General features: G+C 37.9%; 1 protein-coding gene across 4 annotated transcripts in view; it reads right to left on the reverse strand.

The window, feature by feature from the left end:
* The window catches only part of UGGT2 (UDP-glucose glycoprotein glucosyltransferase 2), a 252929-nt gene that overhangs the window by 95760 nt on the left and 137081 nt on the right, over window positions 1–20088 (reverse strand). For all 4 annotated transcript variants that reach the window (XM_063792284.1, XM_001139906.6, XM_016925458.4 and 1 more), the window contains exons 21-22: window positions 6063–6269; window positions 4004–4135 (exon numbers count right to left, since the gene is read on the reverse strand). In XM_063792284.1, the coding sequence (XP_063648354.1) occupies window positions 4004–4135; window positions 6063–6269 (339 nt within the window). The remainder of the gene's footprint in view (window positions 1–4003; window positions 4136–6062; window positions 6270–20088) is intronic.

Consider the following 20088-nt stretch of genomic DNA (forward strand, 5'->3'; position numbering starts at 1 on the left):
TGGGAAAAAGAACAATAAACTTGAAAATTATGTTACTTAAATCTTCTTCATAACATTTGAGAAATGTGGTTTTTCAGTTATATAGAATACTTGCTGTAACAGAAATGCATTACTTCATTTGACAGGTCATGAAAATTGCAGAAAACTCTGTCAGATTTTCATCCACATACTGAGCTAAAAATGTCTCTCTACTCACAGAAGTTTGACCAACTAGTTTGGATTTTATGCTAACTTTTAGCTAGTGTAACACAAATTAAGTCTACAAACGCCCATTATTTTTCATGATGCCCTTCAAATATTGAGAGAAAATAGCAGTTAATATTTACTGAAAATTTACTCTGTGTTTGGGTTCCTTCTATGTGCTTTAAATATAGGAGCATATTTAATCACCCCAACAATCCTGTAAGACAGATTATTATCATTCTCATTGTCCAAATGAAGAAATCAGGTCTCACAGTGTAATGTAATTAATGGTGCAACTGGAATTTGAATCCAGATCTGACTATAAAACAAAAAAAAGACCCTGCTTTTTTTTCCTACTCCCTGCTACCCCATGTCTTTCAGCAAATTGTGAATATGTAGTGTAATACAAATAAATATTATTATAACAATGGCATTATTTGTGGCATTAATATTAAATATGTCAATTTTAAATTATTCAGTGTTTTTAAGAAACTGTGCGATCATCATTGTACCCTAGTTGTTGATCATTTATAAACAATTTTAACTTTTCATATGTTCCAATTCTAATGGAAACATTTGAACAGGCTCAGAATGAAGATTTATACTAAAATATCATACTTATTTCAAGCATTAAACTATCTGATTCCAAATTTTTATAACATCTGCCACATTGCTGTGATTATTATGCTTAATAGCATTACTTTCAGAGTGATAAGCTAAGTATTACATTATCGCTCATAAACCACAGACTTATTTTCCAATATACTTTTCTATTAAAACCACAGTTATACAAATAAAAGGATAATTGAAATTACATTTTTCCATTAGTCAACAGAAAAAGTCAACATAATTTGACTTAATATCTATCTCCAGCCCCAATCCTTCCTCTGTATTACACTCATATTCAATCACCTTCTTAACAAGTCTTTTTGGAGGTCCAAACTGAATTCTCTTTCCTTCTTCTTATACTGCTCCTGCAACCCCACTCATCCTGCAGCCTTCCTCACCTTGATCCACAGTAACTCCATTCTGCCAGTAATTTAGTTCTCTCACATCTCACACCAAAGTCCCTGTCCATTCTTCACATAAAATACATCCCATATCCACTTCTTACTACCACCACTAGAACCATTCTGGTCCAAGCCACCATCATCCCTCATCTGGACTACTGCATTATCTCCCAACTGGCTCCCTGACCCCCTATTGTATATTCCCAATGTAACAGCCTCTAGTGATCCAAATAAAACATAAGCTAGATGATGCCAATCTCCTGCCCAGAACTATGCACTTCCCAACTCATTCAGAGTAAAGTGGGAGTCCTTAAACTTCCTATAAAACCCAATATGATCTGGCCCCCAGCTACTTCTCTGGCTTCTCTCCTGACTGCTCTCTTCCTACCTGCTATTCTTAGAATAGCAGACATGATTCACAGGATTCACAGACATGATCTCACCTCACGTCCTTTGCATTCACTGTACTCTGTCTAGAACAATCCTCTTCCAGATATTTGACATGGCTTCCTCCTTCACCTTCTTTGGTTCTTTGCCCATATGACACTGCTATGAATGTGCTATGGTTTGAATGTCTTTGTCCTCCCCAAAATTTATGTTAAAACTGAATCCCCAATGCAACAGTGTTGGCAGCTGGAGCCTAATGGGAGGTGTTTAGGTCATGAGGGCTGTGCCCTCAAAATGGACTAATGCCACTATAAAAAGGCTTTCAGGAGTGGGTTTGCTCTCTCCTGCCATGTAGGAACATAGCACTCATCCCCTTTTTGCCCCACTGCCTTCTGCCATATGAGGATGCAGCAAGAAAGCTCCCATCAGATGCCAGTGCCTTGATCTTGGACTTCCCAGCCTCCAGAAGTATGAGAGAATAAATTTCTGTTCTTTAATAGATTTCTGAGATTATATAGTCTCAGGTATTTTGTTACAGCAGCACAAAACAGAATAAGACAAAATGTGTCCCTCAAAACCCATGTGTTGAAACTTAGTGGCCAGTGCGATAGCACTGAGAGGTGTGGCCTTTGGGAAATGATTAAGCCACGAGGGCTCTGCCCTCATGAATGGAATTTGTATCCTTATAATAAAAGAGTTCAAGACTGAAGGGAGCACTCTGTTGCCCTTCTACCTTCCACCATGTAAAAACAGAGCAACAAGGGGCCATCCTGGAAGCAGAGAGCAGCCCTCACCAGACATCCATGGCAGCACGTCGGCCTCACATTTCCAAGCATCCAGAAGTATAAGAAATAAATTTATGTTCTTTATAAATTAGCCAGTCTGTGGCATATTTTTATAGCAGCATAAACATACTTAAGATAGCTGCCTTATCAGTAAGGGTGCTGTTTGTTGTCTCTCTCTATCCATCAAAATATTAGCCCCATGAAAACGTAGTTGTTCACTGCTGTGCCTTCAGAATCTAGAAGAATGTTTGGTTCACAGTAGGTGTAAGATTAATATCTTAATATTTTTATCAATTTTAAGGAAAGTCAGGACAAAACATAGTTTTATGTTTATGAGAAATAAGTTGAACATAACTGTATCTAGTATTTGTTACCATTAATGTCAATAACACTATATGAATTATATCAAAATGACAAGACATAGGATAGCTTTTCCCTAGTATATAATTAAAAGGCAAGGCACTAGATAAAACAGGTGCCATTGTTTCCCTCTTTATCCCTTAAAATGCTTGACATGGTCAAAGACAGCCAAAAGCTTTAGAACTGTTTTTAAAAGCTGTATTTCCTCCCAAAGTAACTTTTAAAGTGAAAAAGCAATGCCATTTACAGAGCTCTACATATCTCACTACCAAAATTCACCAATACTTTTTACAATAAATGGCAGCTTTTGACATGTGTAAAATAGCACTGTACATAGATGAACCTGAATCTAATATGCAGGTGAACAGAATTCAAAAGTAAGTGAAAAACAAAACATTAAGAGTGCATTAGAACTTTGAAGATGATTGAGGGATATATAATTTGAAAATTCAAGCCACAGATATGTGAAACACACTGCATTTGCTAATTTCTTAATAAACCTAAGCACCAGATTCAGTTTTTTACTTAAACAATTTGTATGAAATAAGACTATCATATTAAAAATATTAGTATATAGATATCATCCACTTATTTTGTATGTGTCTACAAAGACTGCAATCAGAAAAACATTTATATTAACAGAAAAATCATGATGTAAAATTATATATAGTACGATTATAAGGATGTATTCTAAAAAACCAAAAATGGCTATCTATGTATGGTAGAAAAAAGGGCTGAAAGGAAAAACAATAAGCTATTAAGTTTTATTAGGGTGGTTGGAGAGTAAGAGATTTTCTTCCTATAGCCTTGTAAATATTTTATTAATAAATACTACATGGCAATTTATACTACTTGATACTTCAAAACTGAAAGTAGTATCTAATGCCATTTAACATACACAACTGTAGGAACAAGAAGAAAGATGTCATAACCTACTTGCTACACCTACTACAACAGTGGTTCTAATGACAATGTTTTGAAGATGTGCATTAAGTTGTTTCTTCTAATACTTACATTAGAACAAAATAAAAGCAAGACACATAAAGAACATTCTTCCTTACCCACATCATCATTCTCATTAAATAGGGGAAAGAATGAAGGAATGGGAAGTGTGTCATGACCCCATTTTATTTATGCTGAGTTGTGTCTGGTGTCTTCAGCTCATGAACACCGTCCTCTGTGTGTGTCAGTCACATCAGGGGAATTGTGACAGAAAAAAGGCAGACCAGTGCACTGCAGTGTCACTGAGAAAAGAGAGCAATAGCTTTTTCTACTTACTCTCCCATTGCTGACAATACCCATTTCTCCAGGACGTAATTTAAGTACATCTTGACAGAACAACTGGTGAGTTCGAAAAATATTCACTCCAACAGTATTATATTTTTTCTCAAAAGCATTCTTATCCATCCCCTAAAGCAAAAGTTAAGATTGATGAAACTAATATGAGAACAGTAAGTAAATATATTAAATCATTTTGTTTAAAAAACTACTTTAATATTAGTATAAAATTTTAAATAATACTTTCAAAATCATTATTTGGTATAATTTTCTTCGAAAGAACCTTTTTAAAAAAAGAATTCTGTTTTGACAAGTCATTTATAACATGCTTAAATCTTGTTACAAGTTGATACAGTTTGCTATTCATTCTTTGAGAATTTCAGGGAAAATACCAGACTAGTAAATTACTAGGGAACATCAATTTAAATAAAATTTGATATGAAGAAAATGAAATTAAATATTTATTAAATTCTGAACTCAGTACCTCTTATTTGGTACTTTCAATTTAAAAAGTGTTTAAAATGGAAATACTCCTTTCTCCCCATTATACTAATCCCAGAAGACCAGTTTAGTAATAATATATTTAAATATGGAAATAATAAAAGTAATGCTTGGTCAAAGTAAAAAAATATATGGACATTCACAGAAAATAAACCACATACATGCTCATTGCACCTTCATACTAAGGTACATTTCTCTCTCTCAGTACTTCTCAAACTTTAATGTACATACCAATCACCTGGTATCTTATTAAAATGCAGAATATACTTCAGTAGAATCCAGGCCTTAAATTCTGAATTTCTAACAAGTTCCCAGATGCTTTCATGATGATGAAAATGTTTTCCCGCATTGTCCAATATGGCAGCCATGGCTTCATATGGTTATGCGGCATTCAAAATGTGGCTACTATGACTGAGGAACTGAATTTAAAATCTTATTTAAGTATAAAATGGCCATATGTAGCCAGTGGCTGTGGTGTTGGACCATGTAGGCCCTGATCCTCTTTACCTCCAAAATCCCCATTTCAATCGTCCCCTTTCTGACCACAACCTCATGACCATCACCATCCCTAGATCAACCATTACTCAAACTTTCAGTCCACAGACTCTACCATTTATTCACTGTCTATCATCCTTCCCATGGCGTAATTTCCTTTTAACCAAGTTCTATCTCAGGGTACTTTACTATAACCAAAACTTCTCCATGTTTAGCTCCCTTGAATGCTCCCCCTCGGTCATATTCACTGGTCCAAACCCCAGCCTTGGTTAAACACAACTCTGCTGAGTCTGCAACTGGATGAAAACAGTAAAATACAGTTGGAGAAAAACATACGACCAAGGCTGATCTCACTTTGAATTTATTGTCATTAATCTCAAGTGGACCCTCAGCAATGACCAGAAATCTTCCTTCACTAATGCATTTAATTTACTTTCTCACTCTCAGAATAATAGTAAAATATTCAACATTTCCTCTTTTTGTCCTCGACCCTTTAAAAATACATACTGCCACTCTAATCCTTAGCTAATGACCTGACTTTTGGAAGCAAATCAATCAAAACCACTTATAAATATTTTGTCTGTCTTTCCTCCTACAATGTAAGCTCCACAAAGAACAGGGACAGGGACTCTATCTGCTTGTTCACAAGTTTATCTCCATTGTCTCATAAACGATCAATATGTATTTTTTGAATGAATAATGATTGTTTCTTCAAGAGGATCATCGTTGAAACTCCCCCCATAATGGACCCCTTCAGTGAAATACCTGAGATTTACGTAACGCTTTAACCCCCAATTCTTCACTTAAGTACATATCCTAACTAGAATGCCATCAACTTTAAGAATCATGAAGTAGTAAATGAAACATATGAAATCTGATTTATTAAATGCCTCTGTGCAGAGTCATATCATTTAATGTTTATCTTTTCCCATTTGAAAAGGAATGTTTATTATCTTCATTTGTTTAAATCTACCATTGTTTTTCAGTAACAATATCTCCAAATACACTTACACTTTTAAAATATGCAATACATACATATTTAATATTTCAAATAGCTACTGACCTCAATAAGGAATGTTTTAACTTTATCTCCAGAGTAAATAGCTGTAGCAATTTCTTCCTTTGCCAGTTGCCCAAGAAAGCTTCTCAAAAACATGTTCTTCTGTGTAAGAAAAGCTGCCAAAATTCCTCTAGAAATAGCTGTGTTCTCTTCATTTATTTTTGATGTAGGATTATAAATAATCCCCAACCGACTATGAACACTTGTTTTCTGCAAACATATTTATAGATTAAAAAGACCAGTATCATACATATCATTTTACAGGTGAGTATATTTTCTTTCCCACCCAGTTTGTTCACTGTATCATGCACCATCTTTCACTATCAAAGCCCTCCCATGTTTACTGTACTAAATGTGATATACCACTGAAAAAGCCTAACAATCATTTTACTAACTCTAATTCCTTCAGATATTTGCATAATGATTCATTTGTAATGTAACATTATATTTAAGCTTTTTGTATGTGAAATAACACAAATAAAAAATACACAAAACAAAATGTAGAGCTCAGTGAATTAACCCATAAACCTACTATCCTGGTCACTGGCACTGCCAGCAACTCCAAAAAGATTCCGCGGATCTCTGTCAATTACCACACCCTCCCACTTTTCTAAAGACAACCACTCTCTTGTCATTTATGGTAATAACAACTTTGCTCTTCTTTATAGTTTATCCCCTAAACTTGCACTGCTAAACATTTAATCAATTTTAAATTTCATATAAATGGAGTCATGCAGTATTATTTTGTGTTCTTTCCCCACTCAATAATGTGAGATTTATCAATACTGTTTTCTGTAGCTGTAGTCAATTTTTAGTACTGTACAGAATTCTATCATATGAATATACAGTCTTTTATCTATTCTACTGTTGCTGGACATCTGAGTTTCTTCCAGTTTAGAGCTCTAAAAATAGGATATACATATCTTCCACTTCAAAAGATGCTAAATAGTTTTTCAAAGTAATATACATACCAGCAACAGATAACAAACAGTTCCATTACCTCACAGCCTAAGAAACACTTTGTATTGTCAGATTTTAATTTAAATCATTCTCGTACATATGTAAAGATATCTCATCAGGGTTTTAATTTTCTTTTCTCTTATCATTAACAATACTAAACATCCTTTGATATGTTCTTTGGCTTCTTTTATGACTTGCCTGTTCAATCTGCTTCCAGTATTTTTTGGATTATCTTTTTTGGCCCCTGACTTGGAAGAGTTGGATTTCTAAGACTTAAGGGCTTTTTTTGGTTATATGTGTAGAGATATGCTTCTCCCATTCTATGGCTTGTTTTGTAGTGTACTAATGATGTGTTATGATGGGAAGCAGTCCTTAATTTTAAAGTAGTTCCATTTATTGGTATTATACCTGATGGCTACTGTGTTTTGGGTCTCATTTTAGAAAACTTTCTCTACTCTAAAGTAAAAAACATAATCTATATTATCTTTTTTTATTATTATACTTTAAGTTTTAAGGTACATGTGCACATTGTGCAGGTTAGTTACATATGTATACATGTGCCATGCTGGTGCACTGCACCCACTAACTCGTCATCTAGCATTAGGTATATCTCCCAATGCTATCCCTCCCCCCTCCCGCCACCCCACAACAGTCCCCAGAGTGTGATGTTCCCCTTCCTGTGTCCATGTGATCTCATTGTTCAATTCCCACCTATGAGTGAGAATATGCGGTGTTTGGTTTTTTGTTCTTGCGATAGTTTACTGAGAATGATGTTTTCCAATTTCATCCATGTCCCTACAAAGGACATGAACTCATCATTTTTTATGGCTGCATAGAATTCCATGGTGTATATGTGCCACATTTTCTTAATCCAGTCTATCATTGTTGGACATTTGGGTTGGTTCCAAGTCTTTGCTATTGTGAACAATGCCGCAATAAACATGTGTGTGCATGTGTCTTTACAGCACCATGATTTATAGTCCTTTGGGTATATACCCAGTAATGGGATGGCTGGGTCAAATGGTATTTCTAGTTCTAGATCCCTGAGGAATCACCACACTGACTTCCACAATGGTTGAACTAGTTTACAGTCCCACCAACAGTGTAAAAGTGTTCCTATTTCTCCACATCCTCTCCAGCACCTGTTGTTTCCTGACTTTTTAATGATCGCCATTCTAACTGGTGTGAGATGGTATCTCATTGTGGTTTTGATTTGCATTTCTCTGATGGCCAGTGATGATGAGCATTTTTTCATGTGTTTTTTGGCTGCATAAATGTCTTCTTTTGAGAAGTGTCTGTTCATGTCCTTTGCCCACTTTGTGATGGGGTTGTTTTTTTCGTGTAAATTTGTTTGCATTCATTGTAGATTCTGGATATTAGCCCTTTGTCAGATGAGTAGGTTGCGAAAATTTTCTCCAATTTTGTAGGTTGCCTGTTCACTCTGATGGTAGTTTCTTTTGCTGTGCAGAAGCTCTTTAGTTTAATTAGATCCCATTTGTCAATTTTGGCTTTTGTTGCCATTGCTTTTGGTGTTTTAGACATGAAGTACTTGCCCATGCCTATGTCCTGAATGGTAATGCCTAGGTTTTCTTGTAGGGTTTTTATGGTTTTAGGTCTAACGTTTAAGTCTTTAATCCATCTTGAATTGATTTTTGTATAAGGTGTAAGGAAGGGATCCAGTTTCAGCTTTCTACATATGGCTAGCCAGTTTTCCCAGCACCATTTATTAAATAGGGAATCCTTTCCCCATTGCTTGTTTTTCTCAGGTTTGTCAAAGATCAGATAGTTGTAGATATGCGGCGTTATTTCTGAGGGCTCTGTTCTGTTCCATTGATCTATATCTCTGTTTTGGTACCAGTACCATGCTGTTTTGGTTACTGTAGCCTTGTAGTATAGTTTGAAGTCAGGTAGTGTGATGCCTCCAGCTTTGTTCTTTTGGCTTAGGATTGACTTGGTGATGCGGGCTCTTTTTTGGTTCCATATGAACTTTAAAGTATATATTATCTTTAAGAAGATTTATTGTTTTGCCTTTTATGTTTAGCTCTATAATCCATCTGGAATCAATTTTTGTGTATGACGTGAAAAGGGGGGAGTGTCAAAGATTACCCTTACTGTTCCATAAAGCCAACTTTGTTATAAATCAAGTGTTAATATATGCATGGCTCTATTTCTGGGTTCTCTATTCTTCTTCCGTTGCTCTATTTTTCTATCCTTGTGCTGATACCAAACTGTTTTCAATTACGTAGTTTTATCAAAGATCTTGATATCCAGTAAAGCAATTATCACTTTTTATGCTTTAAGATTATTTTAGCTACTCTTGGTACTTTGAATTTCTGGATGAGTTTTTGAATCTGCTTGACAATTTCCACAAAAATTTCCAGTGTTTGATATTTTTCATACTATTGTAAATGGTATCTTTATTTAAACTGCATTTCTCGTTTGTTGCAGCTCTTAGAAATATAATTAATTATTGGACATTGACTGGTATTAAACAACCTTAAACTATATAATTAATTCTAATAATTTATATGTGGCTATGTATGTATTTTCTGTGTAAACAACTTGGAATGGCAACTGGAAGATAAATCAATAAAGATTATACAATCTGAAGAACAGAATGTAAAAAGACTGAAAAAAAATGAACACTTTCTCAGAGAAACGTGGGACACCATTAAGCATGCCAACATATACATTATAGAAGACCCAGGAAGACAAGGAAAAAGAAACATAGAAGATACTTTTAAAAACTACTGAAAAATTCCCAATTTTGATTAATAACATAATTTACAAATCTAAGAAGCTCAATGTACTCCAATAAGGATAAATGTAAAGATATCCACAGCCAGACACACCAGTCAAAATGTTAAAAGCAAAAGCTAAAATCTTGAAAAGAAGAGAAATCCTTTCTTCACTGTATACAAAAGAATCTCAGTAACAATAAAGGCGAACTTCTTATCAGAAACAACAGAAGCCAGAAGGCAATGAGATGGGGGCATTCCAAGATGGCCGAATAGGAACAGCTCCAGTCTGCAGCTCCCAGTGTGACTGATGCAGCAGATGGGTGATTCCTGCATTTCCAGCTCAGGTACCTGGTTCATCTCAATGGGACTGGTTGGAAAGTGGGTGCAGCCCAGGCAGGGCATCACCTCACCCGGAAAGCACAAGGGGTGGGGGAATTTCCCTTTCCTAGCCAAGGGAAGGTGTGACAGACTACCTGGAAAAAAGGGACACTTCTGCCCAAATACTGTGATTTTCCCAAGGTCTTAGCAACCGGGAGACAAGGTGATTCTCTCCCGTGCCCGACTCGGCAGGTCCCACACCCACGGAGCCTTGCTCACTGCTAGCGCAGCTGTCTGAGATTGAACTGCAAGGTGGCAGCCTGGCTGGGGGAGGGGCGTCCACCATTGCTGAGGCTTGAGTATGTAAACAAAGCGGCTGGGAAGCTCGAACGAGGGGCAGCCCACCGCAGCTCAGTGAGGCCTACTGCCTCTAAACTCCACCTGTGTGGGCAGGGCTTAGCAGAACAAAAGGCAGCAGACAACTTCTGCAGACTTAAACGTCCTTGTCTGACAGCTCTGAAGAGAGCAGTGGTTCTCCAAGCATGGTGTTTGAGCTCTGAGAATGGACAGACTGCCTCCTCAAGTGGGTCCCTGATCCCCATGTAGCCTAACTGGGAGACACCTCCCAACAGGCGCCGACAGACACCTCATATAGGCAGCTGCCCCTCTGGGACAAAAAGAAAGATCAGGCAGCAATATTTGCTGTTCTGCAGCCTCCGCTGGTGATACCCAGGCAAAAAGGATCTGCAGCATAACTCCAGGAAACTCCAACAGACTTGCAGCTGAGGGACCTGTTAGAAGGAAAACTAACAAACAGAAAGGAATAGCATCAACATCAACAAAAAGGTCATCTACACCAAAACCACATCTGTAGGTCACCAACATCAAAGACCAAAGGTAGATAACACCAAAAAGATGGGGAGAAAGTACAAGAGAAAAGCTGAAAATTCTAAAAATCAAAGGGCCTCTTCTCCTCCAAAGGGTCGCAGCTCCTCGCCAGCAACAGAACAAAGCTGGACAGAGAATGACTTTGACGAGTTGACAGAAGTAGGCTTCAGAAGGTTGATAATAACAAACTTCTCTGAGCTAAAGAAGGATATTCGAACCCATCTCAAGGAAGCTAAAAACCTAGAAAAAAGATAAGACAAATGGCTAACTAGAATAAACAGTGTAGAGAAGACCTTAAATGACGTGATGGAGCTGAAAACCATGGCATGAGAACTTCATGACACATGCACAAGCTTCAATAGCAGATTCAACCAAGTGGAAGAAAGGGTATCAGTGATTGAAGATCAAATTAATGAAATAAAGTGAGAAGACAAGGTTAGAGAAAAAAGACTAAAAAGAAACGAACAAAGCCTCCAAGAAATATGGAACTATGTGAAAAGACCAAATCTACGTATGACTGGTGTACCTGAAAGTGATGGGGAGAATGGAACCATGTTGGAAAACACTATTCAGGATATCATCCAGGAGAACTTCCCCAACCTAGCAAGGCAGGCCAATGTTCAAACTCAGGAAATACAGAGAACATCACAAAAATACTCCTCAAGAAGAACAACCCCAAGACACATAATCGTCAGATTCACCAAGGTTGAAATGAAGGAAAAACTGTTAAGGGCATTTCCAGTTCTAGATCCCTGAGGAATCGCCACACTGACTTCCACAATGGTTGAACTAGTTTACAGTCCCACCAACAGTGTAAAAGTGTTCCTATTTCTTCACATCCTCTCCAGCACCTGTTGTTTCCTGACTTTTTAATGATGGCCATTCTAACTGGTGTGAGATGGTATCTCATTGTGGTTTTGATTTGCATTTCTCTGATGGCCAGTGATGGTGAGCATTTTTTCATGTGCTTTTTGGCTGCATAAATGTCTTCTTTTGAGAAGTGTCTGTTCATGTCCTTTGCCCACTTTTTGATGGGGTTGTTTGTTTTTTTCTTGTAAATTTGTTTGAGTTCATTGTAGATTCTGGATATTAGCCCTTTGTCAGATGAGTAGGTTGCGAAAATTTTCTCCAATTTTGTAGGTTGCCTGTTCGCTCTGATGGTAGTTTCTTTTGCTGTGCAGAAGCTCTTTAGTTTAATTAGATCCCATTTGTCAATTTTGGCTTTTGTTACCATTGCTTTTGGTGTTTTAGACATGAAGTCCTTGCCCATGCCTATGTCCTGAATGGTAATGCCTAGGTTTTCTTGTAGGGTTTTTATGGTTTTAGGTCTAACGTTTAAGTCTTTAATCCATCTTGAATTGATTTTTGTATAAGGTGTAAGGAAGGGATCCAGTTTCAGCTTTCTACATATGGCTAGCCAGTTTTCCCAGCACCATTTATTAAATAGGGAATCCTTTCCCCATTGCTTGTCATTTGACCCAGCCATCCCATTACTGGGTATATACCCAAAGGACTATGAATCATGCTGCTATAAAGACACACGCACACGTATGTTTATTGCGGCATTATTCACAATAGCAAAGACTTGGAACCAACCCAAATGTCCAACAATGATAGACTGGATTAAGAAAATGTGGCACATATACACCATGGAATACTATGCAGCCATAAAAAATGATGAGTTCATGTCCTTTGTAGGGACATGGGTGAAACTGGAAATCATCATTCTCAGTAAACTGTCGCAAGAACAAAAAACCAAACACCGCATATTCTCATTCATAGGTGGGAACTGAACAATGAGATCACATGGACACAGGAAGGGGAATATCACATTCTGGGGACTGTTGTGGGGTGGGGGGAGGGGGGACGGATAGCATCAGGAGATATACCTAATGCTAGATGACGAGTTAGTGGGTGCAGCGCACCAGCATGGCACATGTATACATATGTAACTAACCGGCACAATGTGCACATGTACCCTAAAACTTAAAGTATAATAATAATTAAAAAAAAAAGAAAAGAGATTCCTGCCCACTAAAAAAAAAAAAAAAAAAAAAAAACTGTTAAGGGCAACCAGAGAGAAAGGTCAAGTTATCGACAAAGGGAAGCCCATCAGACTAACAACGGACCTCTCAGCAGAAACCCTACAACCCAGAAGAGAGTGGGGGACAATATTCAACATTCTTAAAGAAAAGAATTTTCAGCCCAGAATTTAATATCCAGCCAACCTAATCTTCATAAGTGAAGGAGAAATAAAATCCTTTACAGACAAGCAAATGCTGAGAGATTCTGTCACCACCAGGCCTGCCTTACAAGAGCTCCTGAAGGAAGCACTAAACATGGAAAGGAACAACCGGTACCAGCCACTGCAAAAACATGCCAAACTGTAAAGACCATTGGTGCTATGAAGAAACTGCATCAATTAACAGGCAAAATAACCAGCAAACATCATAATAACAGGATCAAATTTACACATAACAATATTAACCTTAAATTTAAATGGGCTAAAAGCCCCAATTAAAAGACAGAGACTGGAAATTGGATAAAGAGTCAAGACCCATCAGTGTGCTGTCTTCAGGAGACCCATCTCATGTGCAGAGACACACATAGGCTCAAATAAAGGGATGGAGGAAGATCTACCAAGCAAATGGAAAGAAAAAAAGAGCAGGGGTTGCAATCCTCGTCTCTGATAAAACAGACTTTAAACCAACAAAGATTAAAAGAGACAACAAAGGCCAGTACATAATGGTAAACGGATGAATTGAACAAGAATAGCTAACAATCCCAAATATATATGTACCCAATACAGGAGCACCCAGATTCATAAAGCAAGTCCTTAGAGACCTAAAAAGAGACTTAGACTCCTACACAATAATAATGGGAGACTTTAACACCCCACTGTCAATACTAGACAGCTCAACAAGACAAATGTTAACAAGGATATCCAGGACCTGAACTCAGCTCTGCACCAAGCAGACCTAACAGACATCTACAGAACTCTCCACCCCAAATCAACAGAATATACATTCTTTGGAGCACCACATTGCACCTATTCTAAAATCGATTACATAATTGGAAGTAAACCACTCTTCAGCAAATATAAAAGAACACAAATCGCAACAAACTGTCTCTCAGATCACAGTGCAATCAAATTAGAACTCAGGATTAAGAAACTCACTCAAAACCACTCAACTACATGAAAACTGAACAACTTGATCCTGAATGACTACTGGATAAATAACGAATGAAGGCAGAAATAAAGATGTTCTTTGAAACCAACGAAAACAAAGACACAACGTACCAGGATCTTTGGGACACATTTAAAGCAGTGTGTAGAGGGAAATTTATACTACTAAATGCCTATAAGAGAAAGCAGGAAAGATCTAAAATCAACACCCTAACATCACAACTGAAAGAACTAGAGAAGCAAGAGCAAACACATTCAAAAGCTAGCAGAACGCAAGAAATAACTAAGATCAGAGCAGAACTGAAGGAGATAGAGACATAAAAAACCCTTCAAAAAATCAATGAATCCAGGAGCTGGTTTTTTGAAAAGAACAAAATTGATAGACTGCTAGCAAGACTAATAAAGAAGAAAAGAAAGAAGAATCAAATAGACACAATAAAAAATGATAAAGGGGATATCACCACTGATCCCACAGAAATACAAACTACCATCAGAGAATACTATAAACACCTCTATGCAAATAAACTAGAAAATCTAGAAGAAATGGATAAATTCCTGGACACATACACCCTCCCAAGACTAAACCAGGAAGAAGCTGAATCTCTGAATAGACAAATAACAGGCTCTGAAATTGAGGCAATAATTAATAGCCTACCAACTAAAAAAAGTCCAGGACCAGATGGATTCACAGCCGAATTCTACAAGAGGTACAAAGAGGAGCTGGTACCATTCCTTCTGAAACTATTCCAATCAATGGAAAAAGAGAGAATCCTCCCTAACTCAATTTATGAGGCCAATATCATCCTGACACCAAAGCCTGGCAGAAACACAACAAAAAAAAGAGAATTTTAGACCAATATCCCTGATGAACATCAATGCAAAAATCCTCAATAAAATACTGGCAAACCAAATCCAGCAGCACATGAAAAAGCTTATCCACCATGATCAAGTGGGCTTCATCCCTGGGATGCAAGACTGGTTCAACATATGCAAATCAATAAATGTAATCCATCACATAAACAGAATCAACAACAAAAACCACATGATTATCTCAATAGATGCAGAAAAGGCCTTTAACAAAATGCAACAGCCCTCCATGCTAAAAACTCTCAATGAACTAGGTATTGATGGAACATATCTCAAAATAATAAGAGCTATTTATGACAAACCCACAGCCAATATCATACTGAATGGGCAAAAACTGGAAGCATTCCCTTTGAAAACTGGCACAAGACAGGGATGCTCTCTCTCACCACTCCTGTTCAACATAGTGTTGGAAGTTCTGGCCAGAGCAATCAGGCAAGAGAAAGAAATAAAGGGTGTTCAATTAGAAAATGAGAAAGTCAAATTGTCCCTGTTTGCAGATGACATGATTGTATATTTAGAAAACCCCATCGTCTGAACCCAAAATATCCTTTAGCTGATAAGCAACTTCAGCAAAGTCTCTGGATACAAAATCAATGTGCAAAAATCACAAGCATTCCTATACACCATTAACAGACAAAGAGAGAGCCAAATCATGAGTGAACTCCCATTCACAATTGCTACAAAGAGAATGAAATACCTAGTAATCCAACTTACAAGGGATGTGAAGGACCTCTTCAAAGAGAACTACAAACCACTGCTCAAAGAAATAAAAGAGGACACAAACAAATGGAAGAATATTCCATGCTCATGGATAGGAAGAATCAATATCATGAAAATGGCCGCACTGCCCAAGGTAATTCATAGATTCAGTGCCATCCCCATCAAGCTACCAACGACTTTCTTCGCAGAATTGGAAAAAACTACTTTAAAGTTCATACGGAACCAAAAAACAGCCTGCATTGCCAAGACAATCCTAAGCCAAAAGAACAAAGCTGGAGGCATCACGCTACCTGACTTCAAACTATACTACAAGGCTACAGTAACCAAAACAGCATGGTACTGGTACCAAAACAGAGATATAGACCAATGGAACAGAACAGAGCCCTCAGAAATAATACCACACATCTACAACCATCTGATCTTTGACAAACCTGACAAAAACAAGAAATGGGGAAAGGATTCCCTATTTAATAAATGGTGCTGGGAAAACTGGCTAGCCATATGTAGAAAGCTGACATTGGATCCTTTCCTTACACCTTATACAAAAATTAATTCAAGATGGATTAGAGACCTAAATGTTAGACCTAAAACCACAAAACCCCTAGAAGAAAACCTAGGCAATACCATTTAGGACATAGGCATGGTCAAGGACTTCATGACTAAAACACCAAAAGCAATGGCAACAAAAGCCAAAATTGACAAATGGGATCTAATTAAACTAAAGAGCTGCTCCACAGCAAAAGAAACTATCATCAGAGTGAACAGGCAACTTACAGAATGGGAGAAAATGTTTGCAATCTACCCATCTGACAAAGGGCTAATATCCAGAATCTACAAAGAAATCAAACAAACTTATAAGAAAAAAACAAACAACCCCATCAAAAAGTGGGCAAAGGATATGAATAGACACTTCTCAAAAGAAGACATCTACACAACCAACAGACACATGGAAAAATGCTCATCATCACTGGTCATCAGAGAAGTGCAAATCAAAACCACAATGAGATACCATCTCACACCAGTTAGAATAGCAATCATTTAAAAAGTCAGGAAACAACAGATGCTGGAGAGGATGTGGAGAAATAGGAACGCTTTTACACTGTTGGTGTGAGTGTAAATTAGTTCAACCTTTGTGGAAGACAGTGTGGTGATTCCTCAAGCATCTAAACTAGAATTAATATTTGACCCAGCAATCCCATTACTGCTTATATACCCAAAGGATTATAAATCATGCTACTATGAAGACACATGCACATGTATGTTTATTGTGGCACTATTGACAATAGCAAAGACTTGGAACCAACCCAAATGTCCATCAATGATAGACTGGATTAAGAAAATGTGGCACGTATACACCATGGAATACTATGCAGCCATAAAAAAGGATGAGTTCATGTCCTTTGCCGGGACATGGATGAAGCTGGAAACCATCATTTTCAGGAAACTATAAGGACAGAAAACCAAATACCACATGTTCTCACTCATAGGTGGGAATTGAACAATGAGATCAATTGGACACAGGGCCTTGGACACAGGGCGGGGAACATCACCCACCAGGGCCTGTTGAGGGATGGGGGCCTGAGGGAGGGATAGCATTAGGAGACATACCTAATGTAAATGATGAGTTGATGGGTACAGCAAACCATCATGGCACATATATACCTACGTATCAAACCTGCATGTTGTGCACATGTACCCTAGAACTTAAAGTATAATAATAAAAAAAAAAAGAAGGCAATGAGATGATATATTCAAAGTGTTAAAATATTCCTTACAACTACTGTAAAGTTTCTTAAAACTACTGGCATCCACTTAAATTTACAAAGGCAGAAGAAAGCAAGCTACAAAAGGAGAGAATTAAAGATTTGTCAATTTCCTTGGACAAGTGAAAAGTTACTATTTTGTTTTGACTTCAGTATGTTTGATATATAGAAAGGATAATTAATAGAATTAAAACTCTAAGTGGCTGGGCTCAGTGGCTCCTGCCTATAATCCCAGCACTTTGGGAGGCTGAGGCAGGTGGATCACCTGAGGTGAGGAGTTCGAGACCACTCTGGCCATTATGGTGAAACTCCATCTCTACTAAAAAAAAAAAAAAAAAAAAAAAAAAAAAAAAATTAGCTGGGCGTGGTGATGCACGCCTGTAATCCCAACCACATGCGAGGCTGAGGCAGGAGAATCACTTGAACCTACTAGGAGGTGGAGGATGCAGTGAGCCGAGACTGCACCACCGCACTCCAGCCTGGGCGACTAAGTGAGACTCTTTCAAAAAAACAAAAACAAAAAAACAAAAAAACCCCTACAAAACTCTTAAGTATAAAAATTATGAAGAAATTTTAAAAGACTGATAGTTCTGATATAGACATTTTTTAACTGTCAAGAACATCACACACTAATTTAAATGATATCAAAATGTAAAGTGACATGCAAAATATTAATCTACAAAATGCTTCTATGGGTCAATGATAAAATCCTAACACTTACAAGCCTGATATTATCTGGCACCTCATTCTTCTGTTATCTCATCTCTTCTCCTTGCTGTGTTCTAGCCATACACTTTGCTGTCTTCTTACATAAAGTATGTTCTTGCATTAGAACCTCTGCATCAGCTAGACACTCTGGTGGGAATATACTTTCCCTCATTATTTGAATTGTTAATTCCCTCAATTCCTTCAGGTCATTGCTGAAATGTCATCTTCTCAATGAGGCGTATCCTGCCAACTTTATTTAAAATTGTAATCTGTCTGCAACCTGACTCTCTGCTCCTGATTTTCCCTTACCCAGTTCTTTTTCTTTTTCCATAGCATTTCTCAGCTTCTTGACATGTAACTCAATTTACATATGCCTATCACTTATTGTCTGTCTCCCTATGCACGCTACCCCTGCTAAAATTTAACCTGCACAAGAGAAAAGATCTTAATATTGTAAACTAATATATCCCCAGAAGGGAAAACATAGTCACTCAAATACTTAGACAGTAAATGAATAATAAATAGATTATATATGAAAAGGACATACTTATTTAGATGCAAAAAATACACTTATCCCTGTGGAAGCTTTAGCCACTCCAGTCAGGGTTATAAGGACAGAGCTCCGATCTCTCCCTGGGACAGGGCTTCCGGGGGAGGGTGGCCACCATCTCTGCAGATTGGTCCACTCAGCTGTTCCAGCCTGCCAGCTTTGGAGAGTCCAAACAGTCCAGACAAGGAAGGTTCCCCCACCAACAGAGCATAGCTGCTCTATCCGATCATGGCCAGACTGCTTCTTTAAGCAGGACCCCAATCCATTCCTCCTCACTGGGGAGGACCTCCCTGCAGAGGCTTCAGCCACACCAGCCAGGATTATAAAGACAGAGCTTTGATCTCTTCCTGAGACAGAGTTCCCAGTGGGAGAAGCAGCTACCATCTCTGCAGTTCGGTTGACTCAGCTGTTCCACTCAGCCGGCTCTGGAGAGTCCAAACAGTCTGGGTGAGAAATGATCCACCCCCAACACAGCACACCTGCTCCACCAACAAGCAGCCAGACTGCCTCTTTAAGCAGGTCCCTGATCCCATTCTTCCTATCTGCATAAGATCTCACAACAAGGGTCTCCAGCCACCTGCTATAGGTGTGTTTGGGCTGGCAATAGGTCTATACCCCCCTATGACAGAGCTTCCAGAAGGATCTGGCTGCCATCTTTGTTGTTTCACAGCCTTCACTGGTGATACCTCTGGGTACAGGAAAAACAGAAGCAACTAGGGTCTGGAGTGAACCCTCAGCAAACTGCAGCAGCCCTACAGAAGAGCAGCTTGACCGTTAAAAACAAACAGAAAGCAACAAAATCATCGTCAACAAAAAGGACCCCAGAAAAACCCCAGTCAAAGGTCAGCAATCTCAAAAATCACAGGTAGATAAGCCCACAAAGATGAGAAAAAATCAAAGCAAAAATGCTGAAAATTCAAAAGGCCAGAGTGTCTCTTCTCCTCCAAATGACTGCAACACCTCTCCCCTAAGCAGACAGAACTGGGCCGAGGCCAAGATGGCTGAAGTGATGGAAGTAGGCTTCAGAAGGTGGGTAATAAGGAACTTCGCTAAGCTAAAGGAGCATGTTCTAACCCAATGCAAAGAAACGAAGCACTATGATAAAACATTACAGGAGCTGTAAACCAGAACAATCAGTTTAGAGAGGAATATAAATGACCTGATGGAGCTGAAAAACACAACACGAGAACTTCACAATGCAACCACAAGTATCAATAACCGAACAGACCAAGCAGAGGAAAAAATTTTAGAACTTGAAAACTATCTTGCTGAAATAAGGCAGGTAGACACATTAAACAAAAAAGAATGAAAAGGAACAAACAAAACC

This window comes from Pan troglodytes, chromosome 14 (genome assembly GCF_028858775.2).
Source record: "Pan troglodytes isolate AG18354 chromosome 14, NHGRI_mPanTro3-v2.0_pri, whole genome shotgun sequence".
Classification (NCBI taxonomy): Eukaryota; Metazoa; Chordata; class Mammalia; order Primates; family Hominidae; genus Pan; species Pan troglodytes.